The sequence below is a fragment of the Cibotium barometz genome, chromosome 18 (assembly GCF_041138505.1).
Source record: "Cibotium barometz isolate CiBa-2024 chromosome 18, ASM4113850v1, whole genome shotgun sequence".
In the NCBI taxonomy this organism is placed as follows: Eukaryota; Viridiplantae; Streptophyta; class Polypodiopsida; order Cyatheales; family Cibotiaceae; genus Cibotium; species Cibotium barometz.
This window is the reverse complement of record NC_141063.1, coordinates 7905406-7919800: the sequence shown is the minus strand read 5'-3', so window position 1 is coordinate 7919800 and position 14395 is coordinate 7905406. Positions and strand designations below refer to the sequence as shown.

The window sequence follows — 14395 nt, the reverse complement described above, 5'->3', positions numbered from 1 at the left end:
CTCTCTCTCTCTCTCTCTTCCTTCTCTCTCCCCCCCTCTACATTGGGCTACATCTTCATACTTGCATTTTAGTTCTAGTGGTGAGAGCTGGCATTTGTGACATGATCAATTATGATATTATTAGGTGTGTGTGTGTGTGTGTTCTATCCTACAACATGTCACTATCACTCAATCAAGTGAATGACACATGGACCCACCTCATCACCTTATAAACAAATCAAAAAGACACATTTCACTATGTCAAACATAACATAAAAGGTAAGATCAATTTAAACACAGAGCAGGGACTTTCATAGCCAGTGTTGAGCACAATCAGGGTAAAGCAAGGCTGTCCTTTCTCCCCCACCCTTTTGGGGTTCTATCTAGATGGGTTAGCAGTGTTCATTGATAAGACTTGCGGTGGCAAGGGCTCCACTCTAGATGAGATGGTAGTCTCTATTCTATTCTACGCAGATGATGTTACACTACTGTCACACAGAGTGGAAAGGGGTTTTTATTTCTGCCCTTTTGTAATCGCAATTGGTATCCACCTGGGGGCGGCTTTATAACTTGTGGCCGCTTTACCAACAGGGGCCTGTGGGGATTTGAACTCGGGACCTTCCTTTGCGGCCACAATACCAACAGGGGCCCGTGGGGATTTGACCTCATTGGGACCTCCCCTCTCCAAGTCACAACCCTACATTGCCAGGCTATGGGCCCATTGACGACACAGCAGAAGGGTTGTAGAGACACTTAGATGCATTACACTCTTTTTGTAAGGAATGGGACTTACAAGCTAACCTTGGCGAGATGAAAGTCATGTGGTGGCAAGGGCTCCACTCTAGATGAGATGGTAGTCTCTATTCTGCTCTACGCAGATGATGTTGCACTACTGTCACACAGAGAGGAAGGGGTTTTTTTTTGTTTCTGTGAGTAGACTCTTTTGTAGTTGCAATTGATACCCGCCCGGAGGTGGCTTGGTCATCCTGTCTGAAGGCATTACAACTTGTGGCCACAAAGCAGCAACAATACCAACAGGGGCCCATGGGAATTTGAAATCGGGACCTCCCCTCTCCAAGTCACAACCCACATTGCCAGGCTATGGGCCCATTGGTCACAGAGCAGACGGGTTGTAGAGACACTTAGATGCAGTAAACTCTTTCTGTAAGGAATGGGACTTGCAAGCTAACCTTGGTGTGACGAAAGTCATGATCTTGAACATAAGCTAAAAAGACAGTTTCACATTTAACGGACAGTGAAAGGAAGAAGTAAGAAAATACACATTCCAAGGCTTGGAGAAGTGAAGCACAGTTTCAACAAGTCCCTTCACTTTGACTCACTAGTTCAACCAGCATTTGTGTATGGAGCACGGTTTGGGCTGTAGATATCATAACAAAGGATTGGAGTTCAATAGAGAGACTATGAGTCATGATGTTGCATGACTTATACACAGCAAATTCTCCATTCCGCATGACATCATTGAAGCAGAGTTTGCAGCCTGCCCGCTCCACATAGATGCCTCCCTTCAGCTGGTCACTTACATACAGAGGAGGGTATGCGAGTTTGAAACCATGATACAAAGTCAAGAATGATTCCCATGGCTAGCTCTGTCCTTGTCCTTGTCCTTGTCCTTGCTGCTTGCATCACAAGGGGCTGTGAATCACCAGCGCAATAAAGTGGATAACATCATATGGTCTCTCTATAGATGCTTTGCATCAATATCAGAATCTTGGATAGCCCCGTGCATTATGGAGGCAAGAACTCAATAGAGTCATCGGTGATGACACGGGCAGATTCACATCCATAAAACATGGATACATTCAGAGACTCTTCCATCAAGGATGAACCCAGTTACGATAGATGGGTTTATTCAGATGGCATGTTACCTAAAGATAAATGTCTCATGCATTAAGTATCTACATGGGCCAGCTATGGGTGTCACTACATATACTCCACATGGAAAGTAGTGAGAGGTGTGATCTACACATGAGAACCAAGAGCTGCCAACATGCACAATATGTGATATGCTACTGAGGAGCATGCCATCCTTCGATGCCTAGCATACTATCGTTAGGGGCGCTTTCTGTGCCTATTTAGGGAGAGATTCGGTCCACTTTGTTGAGTATAAAGTAGGAGGACCAAAGGTATGCAGCATTTTTTGCTGAGATACAGACACACGAGACCAACTCATGAAGGGACAAAGGAGGGAAAAAGAACAGAGCATGTCAGACACTCCTTACATCTTTCTTCTAGAGCATTGGACATCTTTCTTTCAATACCACGAAGCATGGGCGAGAGACCACCCACATCATAGACCAGGACAGACGTGTGGATGTAGTGACTTCATATGTATATTTGGGTGCCACCTTTACTAGCCTGGCGGGGAGGTTCTCCATGAGACAGGCAGTTCAGGACAGGTTAGCCAGAGGGTATGCAGCTTTGTTTATGTTGATGTATGGTTACCAACCTAGATCTCCGGTAACTATATCGGAACTTGGGGGTCCTAGCCTGTGACCATTGTGTTGGAATTATTTATTTATTGCATCTCACTAGGTGTTTTTATTCCAGCCGACTGGTACTTTATTCACTCTCCAAGTCCTATATAAAGGAGGGGTGGGCATGAGTCTTTTATCATTGTATATTGTACTTTGTTGAGCACTAGCTGTGGAGGCATATGTGTGGGCTGAGGAGGAGGAGAGCGTGCTTGAGTTGTATCACCGATTCACCTCTCATCGTTGTACTTTTGCATGTCTAATAGATTCCGTTTCCCGGCTATGATCTCTGCGTTCTACTGTTGTGTGTTCGTTTGTGTTTTGCTTCTGCGCTTGTGCATTCTAACATGGTATCAGACGTCTTTGCAAGATCCTTGGCTGCTGCTGTTCATCGCCTACAGGTCTGAGGCTTCCATGCGGCATTTAGGGACCCTTGTGCTTGCGTTTTCTGGTTGGGGGGGTGGTCGCGTTTTGCTGCAGGCTGCACACCTCCTCGCAGTCCTGGGCGGCCTCTTTACTGGGCTGGGTTTTTCTGCAGATCAGCCCTGCATGTGCGTTTTGCACCTCTTCCACTTGGGCAGCACTTCTTGTGCCTAGGCTGCCTGCTGCTCCATCCTTCCTCCTTGCGTTTTTGGTTTGCGTGAGGGCTGTCCCCTGGAGTATCTGCGTTTTTTTTGGCCCACAGATCTACCTCCCTACCTTGGTGACTCCTCCTTGGGTTGTGGTGGGTGCTTGGTGGCTGCTCCTTGGCCTCAGCAGTTCCATGTGGCATCTCTTGCTGTTCACTACAGTAAGGTTTGTTCTGTGTGTGGCATCTGCACGTTGCTTTGTCTTGCACAGATTGAGAGAGGGTTTTTGCCTTGTGTTCATATGTCAGCTTGTTGTTTACACACGTCGGACGAAGTTTGTGTCGCACCACCTTGTGCCCTTGCTCTCGCTTGAGTGAAAAAACAATGTCGGTTTGGTAGAGGGGAAGAGATACACATCACTCTAGTTCCACAAGTGTGTGTCGTTTGTGTTTGCGTTTTGTGCTTACCTATTTCCTATTTGTCTCTTGCTGAGTTGTTTCGTGACTTCAACTGTCCACCATGTGCTTCTCGGCTTCACTAATTGGTGCTTCTCAAACTCATAAGGTTTGGCTTTTCTAGCTCGTTGTTTTATTCGTCTCTTTTTGGACCATCTCTGGCATGAGCCGGGTCTTCACTGGTCAGTAGATGGGACTGGGACTGGTACTACCGAAATGCAAAGGTAACAGATCTGAAGGGCTAGCTAGCCTCCCACCTTCCTCCTCAAAAGCCTTGACAACCTCAGCCTTTTTGGCCCAAGCAACATTGCCCCATGTAATGATACGTATCATCCTAAAAAGGGGAATCCTTAAGATAGTCTACTAAGTCTTAGAAAGAATTTCCTAGTCACCGACACCTCGATCGTGTAGAGATACGAGGATACGACCTCTAGGTAAGACCTAGCTCTATCTCGCAGGCAGAGCGTGGTCTCCTAAATGGTTCTTAAAATAACTTCGTACGTTTGCTTTTCTCATTGCACATCATCTTTATGGCACCCCCATACACTGGATCTGATGAGAAACTCAAGGGACCTACCTATGTTGATTGGAAGCTGTGCATGAGAGCTTGGTTTGTAGAAGGATCTTTGGTCTATGACTACATGCGACTCCTTGAAGGCGGTCAAGCCACGGGATACTTTGCATTGGACTCCGCTGTAGGAGGATGCTTTTCTTGAGGCACTACTTGATTGGGAAGAGAAGGATGCTAAGGCTTTTGCCGCTTTGGTGCGTTCCATCGCGAAGGAGGTCTCACCATCCATCAGACATGTGAAACGGCTGCGGGGGTATGGACGAAGCTGTAGGAGCTTTATGAGAGGTAGTCCTCTATGAGGGCTCACACTTCAGGGTCAGCTCTACACTCTCTACTTTACTCGGGGAGAATCCATGCAGGTGTTCCTCTATCCATGATTAGCTACTTACCTTGTCTGTTGCTTTGTCTATTGAGCAGTGCTCTTGGGCGTACGAAGCTTCCTCCAGACTATGATATGGTGGGCTAAGGCATTGAGGTGCCAAGTGTTGTCAAGGGCTTTGGATTTTGATGATTCGACCTCTTTGCTCCTTGAGGAGTCGTCAGTATTGCAGGCTCAGGGCAAGCTGTCGTCTATGACGATTGGTGGTGGTGCAGAGGAAGCATTGGTCTTGGATCCAAAGTAGAAGGTCCGTTGCTATCACTGCGGGAAGAAAGGATACATCCGAAAGGACTGCAAGAAGCAGCAGAAAGCTATGGGCTCTCGAAAGGGCAAGGATGATTCCAGTTCCTCATCTGACTCCGACTCGGATCCTCTTACAGTGGGTGCAGTAGCCGTGGAGGATGATTCTCCCTTCTAGTAGTGGTTCATCACTCTCACGTGCTCCCAGCCAGAGAGGAGGGGCTGGTGAGAGAGTGGTGTAGGCATGGTAATGTCCCACATTATATGTTGCAGTGGACCTTGCGTTTTGCGTTCACCAGCATCATTTGGCGTATATAAATTCGCTGAAGCTTGGTATAGCCTTCAGGTCCATCGTGAGTGTTTTGACATCGAGCTGGTGAGGTTTATCATCGTGTTCCTATATAGGGGGACACTTCAGGCATAGGTATGCTCAAGAGAGGTCATGGCAAGCTATCCATGGAGCTATGCGTGACCATGGCATGCGACATAGACATCTTCATGTGCTCAGGGGAGTGCGAGCTTTGGCTTCTTGATGCTTTAAACCTCCTAGATCGGACCATGGAGTCCCATTGCAATTCCATGCGGCCATGTGAAGTGCATCTGTGGTCCCATAGACCTCACATTGCCATGCCGGGTGCCACTCGGTGAGGATGATGCAGCCATCTTGGTATACAGTCCATTTGCCTTCCTTGCGACTTGGGTTCATTCCAAGTTTCCGTTGCTCTACTTGCAAGGGTGTGAGATTATCACTTAGATAGATCATCGTGGAGGGAAGCGCCGTGCTCTTTGCTAGGAAGGCTGAATGTGTTTCCATGGCCTTGAAGTTGAGAGAGAGAGAGATAGAGAGACAGACAGACAGACAAGACTTGTCACTGCCTCCATGGAGGGAAGTGTCGTGCTCTTTGGTAGGAAGACTGAACGTGTTTCGATGCCGTTGAAGTTGAGAGAGAGAGAGAGAGAGAGAGAGAGAGAGAGAGAGAGAGAGAAAGAAAGAAAGAAAGCTGTATTAACGTCTAGAGGCCGAACTCGACCTATGAGACAAATCAATGTACAACTGTCAATGTCTTCTGGATGTCCAGAAAAAAAAAGAAAGAAAGAGAGAGAGAGAGAGAGAGAGAGAGAAGAAAGAAAGTTGTATTAACGTCTTCAAAAGGCCGAAATGACCTATGAGACCAAAAGGTTACATCATATCCATGAGGTACATCATCCTGGGTACAAAATAGTAATAAAGAAAGATAACAAAAATCTAGAACTATAAAATCTGATCTAGGTACATGAGCAGAGAGCTCTCATATCACCCTAATACATCCCTCATGAGCTGTTGTGGCATGATGCTCAAGGTGGTAAAATTGACCTAGCGCGAGAAGGTCCTGCGATGATGGGAGATGATGGCCCGGATTCTCTTGTGGTGGCGTGGCCGTGGGCGAGGGCCATGGGGTCTCGGGCGTCAAGCTCTGCATAACTCAAGTCTCAGTGGCTCTGTCGAGTGTCACACCTCTCGGCTGAGCTCCTGCACTAGCCTGTGGTCTGGGTATGATGGGTGGATCGGCCCTTGGAGTGCTGGTATGGAAGAAGTTGGTGAGAGCTCTTTGTGCTCGTCCTCGAGCAAGTACAGCTGATCTGGATCTCACTAAGGACTCCCTATGTCTACGGAGCTCTAGAAGAAAAAGTCACAAGCATCTCTTATCCGAGAAGTCCATAATCCTAGAAAGTGGTCCGAACCCAGCTCGGAAGAGGCAATGGAACCTCCCCCGAATCTCATAGTATACAGGGCCGATATCGGCATATGTAATGATCCCCTATCTCGGGCTTTGTCTGACATAGCTGGCATATCCTGTCCTCTGGTGCGGCCGCCCTAAGCCCATATCTGGCAATCTCCACTCAGCTGGTGGGACAAGGTGCGGATCTGGCCAATCGCACAACTCACCCCAAAGGATAGGTGTGTGTCCATGTAGCGTGGGCGGATGATGAACCCATCCTCTGTCAGGCATAGGAGGTGATCTCTGTAGAAGGCCATCTTCGTCCCCAGTGGACAACTAGGTGAACTCCATGTCCTCTAACAATGTCCTTCCTAATAACCCTGTTCCGCTCTCTGCGGTTGAGAGCAAATGACAGGGTCTCTATGCTGTACTGGAACGGGGGGAGTGCCTCCATCTTCATACTGTGCATGCCAAACCAAGTGCCTACCTGTGCATACCAGCACTCTGTATCTCCCTCAAGTGTCCACTTTCTCGAGAACACCAGGGCTAGTCGGGGTATCTATCAAGTGGAAGCTCCCATAGCCTATGCCAGTATGTCACTGTCTAGAATAGAGTCTCCGTCACTATCGGTGCAGCCCCCATCTCTGCCCCCACAATCTCATGTGGCACTGATGGCTTACTCCTAATCATGCGTGAGATCATCGCCACTAGGGGCCTTGATATCGGCTTCCACCCATCATATACCTCCTCTGTATCTGTCTCGGCCGGCTCTCTCCTATGTCTCCTCCTGTGGTACAAGCTAGGACCCCAGATGGGGGCACCATACAGTAGTGCAGGTGTAACTAGAGTATCAAATAGCCAAAGCTTCGTCCTTGGCTCTTGAAACTATATCTGTGAACATTGCCTCTCTAGCGAGCCAAGGGCTACATATCCCCTCATCAATCTAGCCTCGACCACCTTCCGCATCGAGAACTGAGGTCCAGCAAAAGTGATCCCAAGGTACTGTATGTAAACTGTACTACAGATCTACTTATCCATTGTGAGGAGGTGTTAAAGATCATGACCTTGGTCTTTCCAAGGTTCACAGTGAGGTCCCAATCCTCGCAAAAGGCCCGTAATGCATCCATGCCTTTGCAGCCCCTTTGGTGAATCAGAAATAAGAACAATATCATCTGCATACAAGAGGATCGGTATGAGGACTCCTCCAAATGTGCTCCTAGTCCTCCCTATCTGTCTATGTAATCCGAAATCTCGTCAATGTATAGACCAAATAGAGTAGGAGACAAGGGGCAGCCCTCCTTCACCTCGATAGTGCTGTGTATGATCTCTGAGTCACCTCCTGCAGCCCGTACTCTGCCTTTGCTGAATCATAAGAGTGTCATGATCCCCCAAAGCATCTCTGCTGGCACTCCCATATCTTGTAGTCTCCTCATCAATCTTGCCTGTGGGACGGTATCAAAAGCTTTGCGGAAATCCACAAAGCAACAATATATCCAATGCCTGTGAGCTCTCCCCTCCTCAATGATCCCCCGTAGTGTAAAGATATGATCTAGTGTGGAGTGCCCTCTCTTGAAGCCTGCCCCGCCCCGGTGCTCTGAGTCTCTGCTCCTAGGACCATCTACTAAGCTCATGCTTCAAAATCGAACCATAAATCTTGGCCAAGGTGTGACCAATCATGATAGTCCTATAGTTGTTGGGGTCCATGGGGTCACCTGCTTTCAAGATAGGTACAATAGTATTCGATGACTAGCTGACGGGGAAGCCCTCACATAAAGCCTTGTTAAACATGTGAACTAGTAAAGGGGCTAGCGTGTCCCTAGCATGGAAGAAATGCTTGGTGAGGAGTCCATCATGATCCTATGCTCTCCCAGTCTACATCTTGTCAATAGCATCTCACACCATGCTGAGGTTAGAGAAGGAAGAGTGGGGGGGACGAGGTTTGGGTGGATGGGGGAGAGGTGGCTGCTCGGGGGCATGGTAGAGAGAGGTGGCATAGGTGTGCCAGGTGCTGGGTGAAGTAATCGGAGTCGGAAGGCGATGATCGTGGAAGATCCTTGGGCCTCCTTACAGTCCCTTCCAAGAAATAGCTGGTATAGCCCCAGCTCAAGCCTAGCGAGGTAGGCTCTCTTCTTTCTCTGTGTGAGACATCAAAAGATCACTCGCGCCTGCTGGTGAGCGGTGGATCCTAGCGCCATCTCCCGATGTAGACGGGGTCGGGTATCACGACATTCCTCGTCGTACTAGCTATTCTATGGGACAGTCCGTCCTGGTGATGTAGGGGTGGCTCTGGAGTGCGGGAAGGCAGCTGAAGCGGATGTATGGAGGGTGGCTGAGAGGTGTGTGGTAAGCTCATCAAGTGGGATGTGGGGATCAAGGTCAGAGAGGATGCGGTAGATGTGATCAGAATAGATGGAAGAGGTCTCTGTGGTGAAGTGGTATCTCGGACGGTGATGGGTTAAAGCGGGTGGTTGGATGGTGTATCGGCATGTGAGGGAGAAGGCCAGGTATGCATGGTCGGCTGCAACACCGATGGGGTGAGGTGAGATGGTAAACTCCAGAATGAGTGGGATCAGAGAGAGGGATCCCATTAGATAGTCCACTGTACTGGCTCCATGTCCGAAGGGGTAGGAGGTGAAGGAGTTGGATCTCGGCCATCTAGCCAGGCCATTATAAATGGCTAGCCTATGAGTCTCGCCGAGGGCTAAGAGATACTCTCCATAGTCTGTGCGGGCTACTGTATCTTGTGATGTCCGCTCTAGATCCGTACCCACCGTGTCAATCTCCTGGTACATGGGATCATCTATCTCAAAGAAGGGTACCTGTGCACCTACAGTGCGGGCATTGAAGTCTCCAGCCAGGAGGATGTCCCCTAGATTGGAAAACTTCATAATGTCATCATAAAGGGGCAGCAAAGAGAGAGAGAGAGAGAGAGAGAGAGAGAGAGAGACAAAGGGCGGGTGGGGAAAGGGAGCCAACGAGAGAGAGAGAGAGAGAGAGAGAGAGAGAGAGAGAAATGAGAGAGAAATGAAATGAAATGTTATATTAACGTCTTCAAAAGGCCAAAGTGACCTATGAGACCAAAGTTACGAGAGAGAGAGAGAGAGAGAGAGAGAGAGAGAGAGAGAGATGCAGGTGGGTGGGGAAAGGGAGGCAAAGAAAGAGAAAGATGCAGGCAGCGAAGAGAGAGAGAGAGATGCAGGTGGGTGGGGAAAGGGAGGCAAAGAAAGAGAAAGATGCAAGCAGCGAAGAGAGAGAAAGGGAGGGTGGGGAAAGAGATGCAGGCAGCGAAGAGAGAGAAAATTCGGGTGGGGAAAGGGAGCCGACGAAAGAGAGAGATGCAGGCAGCAAAGAGAGAGAGAGAAAGGGTGGGTGGGGAAAGGGAGGTGAAGAAAGAGATGCAGGCAGCGAAAAGAGAGAGAGATGCAGGCGGGGGGGGTAGGGGTGGTGAAGAAAGAGAAAGATGCAGGCAGCAAAGAGAGAGAGAGACCAAGGACGGGTGGGGAAAGGGAGCCAACGAAAGAGAGAGATGCAGGCAGTGAAGAGAGAGAGAGAGAGAGAGAGAGGGCAGGTGGGGGAAAGGAGCAGACGAAAGAGAGAGCTGCCTGAGAGAGAAAGAGCAGGTGGGGAAGGGGAGGCAAAGAGAGAGAGAGAGAGATGCAGGCAGCGAAGAGAGAGAGAGAGAGAGAGAGAGAGAGAGAGATGCAGGCGGGTGGGGAAAGGGAGGCGAAGAGAGAGAAAGATGCAGGCAGCGAAGAGAGAGAGAGAGAGAGAGAGAGAGAGAGAGAGAAAAGAAAGAAAGCTGTATTAACGTCTACTAGAGGCTGAACTCGACCTATGAGACAAATCAATGTACAACTGTCAATGTCCTCTGGATGTCCAGAAAAAAAAAAGGACAAAATAAACATGAAATAAACTATGAAAGTACTGAGCTAGTGGGGGGGGGTGATGGATGGAGCACTATTGCTAAAGGCTCAGTATGCAACCTATATGCGTAGGGTATACAAGAATGCAATGCAGATCTGTCTAGCTCCAACCAGTACCAGAATGGGGGTGTAATATGTGATACATAGGCGATGGCGAGGGAAAAATCCCTCGGAGCATGATCTCCGGGTGTGAGTGTAAGTGAGCTAGCTGCTCCTGGATATGGTGCTGATGTCGAGCCCGTATCTCTGTAATCTCCCTCTGATGTAGTCTTGTCACTGCCTCCACATCAAATGTGTAGGCGGGTGGTCAGGAAGGGTTAACGGGAGGGTTAACAGGGAAAATAGCAGCCTTGCTTTGTTGTTTTATAGATTACATGTACAGAAGTCTCTTCATGGTGTTTCATTGAGATTTATGAGTTTAAACAATGCATTTGATGTAAACTGTCTGCCTTTATCTGTAAAATTAGGTTGGACCTAAAGGCCTTGAATTCGGGCGTTATTCTTTGGACTATCACAGTATCCGTAATTATCTGCACGTCCATAGAGCTTGGGGGGAAAAGAGGTAAGTATTTGTTTAATGCCCCTCTTTTACCATATTGTATTTGCTTACGTAAGACTTATAGATATCCCTCAACCCATTGTCTGAGGGGAGGGTGCTGTGCATCTTGGCCATCTGCCAATGATGGAGGGAACAATCTTACCCTCCATCATTGACCATCTGGCAATGATGGACGGAACAATCCTACCCATCCACTCCTTGCTTGGAAGGGTACTGTAACCAGACTTACTCCAGTTCCATGTTGTCTTGTGTAATGCTACTTTTTCACTTGAGCAGGGCAGAGGAGCACATACCGTCCTATGCCAAAAAGATTGTGGCCATGTATAATGAGAAAAGAGAGATTGATCAGCTTTTGGCAAAGGTGCCGTGAATCACAAAGAAACATGGTCACTCAATTCTATGATGGAATTCTTAACCCGAGTGTGTAATGTTGGCAAAGCCGGTGTGGATACCCAAGAGCAGTGCAGATTTCCGTGCTTTCAACAGGGAATCATCAGAAGGAAAGCTCATCTCGTGTGATTTAAAGAAGAGATCTTATAGAGGCCGTCTTTTTTGGAGGCCTTTCATCTCGTGACAAGGACGCAAGTTCGAAAATACATGCACAACTTCAGAGCTTTATCAGAAAAAAAGTTGGAGAAACATGGGACATTTGTTGGTATACTAAGATTTTACAGCAAGATAGGCATACCAGGAAATGATTACTTGTAATGCCTCTTTGCATATTGTAGAAAAACACTTGAAAGGGTTGACATGATGGTTGATTTTGCCAGGGAGAAATTTATGTAGCAAAGTGACAAGATAACTTTGAAACACAACTAACGTCAACATTAAGCAATATGTGGTAGTCTTGACCTTAAGCCAAGGACCACAAGGCCTCTACATGCATGCTAGAAGTTTTTTCAAATGGCTATGAAGGGCACCAAACGTAATGTCATCAAAATTTGCGGAGATTGAAGTTGTGTGGGGGTTTTTGAGTCCAAGTAGGGAGTTTTCAAGTGATAATGTTGGGTGTACATAAGGATCAAGTAAGATTTTTATACACTTAGAATTAGCTACTGACGACAGCTCCTAGCATACATAGGGCTAAAGAGTGCATGAAGTTGACTTCAGTCTAGTCTAAGTGCTACTTAATCAAAGAAACTAGGAGAGTTTATCAAGAAAATCTACTTAGCTTTTAAGAGTTGAAAGTGCTGTGAGCAGGCAATGTGAGCATTTGTTTAAGGTAGTTCTTGACTTTTCAACTTCTCAATTGAAAGATTCTTTCGCTTTTAAGAGGTTTAGAGTAACCACATTGAGCCCATGCAACCACCTTTGTAAACAAAGATCCATATCGTGAATAAACACTCCCATAGTAGTGAAAAATTGTTTACATACGATAGTAGAACCTATTGCATTTGACTTCTTGGTTTGCTTGACTTTACCATCAAAGGCACCAAAGGACCATTGACATGGACAAGAAATGGAGGAAAGCCATAAAAAGTTGATTTTTTTCACAAGGCATGGGAGTAGTAAGGGGGTGTACATTGTCGGATATGATGAGACTAAATTAAAGCCCCATTTTGCTCTCTTAGGAGTTTGCGTTAATCATTTTCAATGTGGGGGGTGTTCATGCCATGTACATCTTCTATGGTCATTGGAGTGATAGGTCTTTACAGAGAGAATCCCTACCCACCTCATACATTTGCACACATCTTCCAATCCCTTCACCCTTTTCCTAGTAATAGCCCTCACACCACTTAGCCCACCACCTTTACCTCCCTCATCCTTTTGTCATGTGCAACAAGGACCGTAACCAACCAATTGGGAGCGATGGGTTTTTATGAGGTGTTAAAGTGCATCAACTCTGATCTTTGATGCTGTTGTTATTTTGATAAATGGGGAACCTATTCAACTGATTAGAATGTATCTTGCTTGGATTCTATGTTCCATCCATTATTTGGATAAGAAATCAAAATTTGAAAAAGTGATGGAATGCTTGTGCTTGCAATATAAGACCTTATGTTTCAAAACCCAATGTTGTAGATAGTATGGAAAGTAATTAGCATCTTTGAAAGATTTCCTCAAAGAAATGCATGTTTACTGCCCAATTTGATAAAACCACGACGTGTGTACCATGTTGCTAAAAAATATTTAAAAAATATTGTAGCTTAGCTTAAAAAGACCCCAAAAAAATCATTGAAACAAAGAAGACTTGAGAAACCCTTGCATGAAATTTGGTAGGATCTCTTCTACACTATTACAACACATTCCACAAATGTCATACATACAAATTCAACAGCATTACTATGAACAAACTCGTCGTCTTTGATTTAACAAAGGACAATGAGGTGGAAGAAGATGTCCTTAACATTTTCTTTTAGTTACATGCGTTGAATTCTCAATGGCATATAAACTAAGATTATTCTATTTCATTTTGTTAGTGGTTATCTTCCAAATGTGACTAGCTTTAGTCAAAGAAAAATCATAGAACAAAATATGTATTAATGTTGTTACCAAAAACATAATAGATACAAGGGGAGTTATATACCTTCTTTTTTCTACCCCTACCTTACACAGTTTACACCATCTCCAATCTACACTTTGGCTTTGAATACGTATGAATGATGTGTCTTCTTGCCTTCATTGCTTTTATCCCTTCTCCCTCAAATTTTAGAACAGAACACTTCTCATTAGGGTTCAAGTCAGCCTTATTTCCATCAAATTAGCATCATGGCTAATCATCCTCCCTCATGTCATTTCCTTCTTAACTTCCCTAATTCTATCCCTTCTCCCTTGTAGTCTTCAAAACGGAACACTTTCCACAGTCGGCCTTATTTCCATCAAATTATCATCATGGCTAATCATCCTTCCTCATATAGCCTTATTTTCCACTTCAAAAATGTGGGGTTACTTGGGAGAGGTTTCTTCCAAGCAAACTTTGATGCTATGAGGAAGCAGCCTCATAGGCATTATGTCATCGCCTTGGTTAGGAAACCCACTACTATACCCTATGCACACTATTTGACTTTTTTGTGGACCTCCACCACACCCTACCTATGTCCTCACACCACATCCATAGCAGCTCAAACCCCATGTTTGTTGTATATCTTTTTTTTTAAGAACAATAATTTATTAATATAAAAAAATCTACAAACGAGACACCAAAATTTACAAAAGACTTTCAAACCTCCCTTAGTTTCATTGCCTATTTAGCATATAATATCACATACCATGTCCCACATTTCATCTTCCCATACAAAAGAAGACCTTCCCTAGGAGAAGTGAAAACCCAGCTATATACAGTCAGCAACACATCTGAACTCTTCAAAGTCCTCTCCTTTGGTCCATATCTTCACTACTAGCCTTCTTCCCAAGGGGTTCTCAACCAGAGCCATAAAAATCTCTTTTGGTTGTTTTTCCTTCAAGTACCAGCCATCTTCTAGTTTTGGGTCCAAACTTGGGGGATTTAGCTCTAGCATCATCCCATGTATATGCTTGCCGGCATTAGGATATCCCAATATGGATTAACATCTCATCATCCATGATCTA

General features: G+C 46.1%; 1 protein-coding gene across 1 annotated transcript in view; it reads left to right on the top strand.

Annotated features, from left to right (window-relative positions):
• The window catches only part of HCAR (coenzyme F420 hydrogenase family / dehydrogenase, beta subunit family), a 173616-nt gene extending 161754 nt beyond the window's left edge, over positions 1–11862 (top strand). Inside the window, exons 18-19 of the mRNA XM_086812046.1 lie at positions 10776–10870; positions 11144–11862. Of these exons, the coding sequence (XP_086668172.1) occupies positions 10776–10870; positions 11144–11237 (189 nt within the window). The 3' untranslated portion in view covers positions 11238–11862. The remainder of the gene's footprint in view (positions 1–10775; positions 10871–11143) is intronic.
• Positions 11863–14395: the final 2533 nt, after the last annotated feature.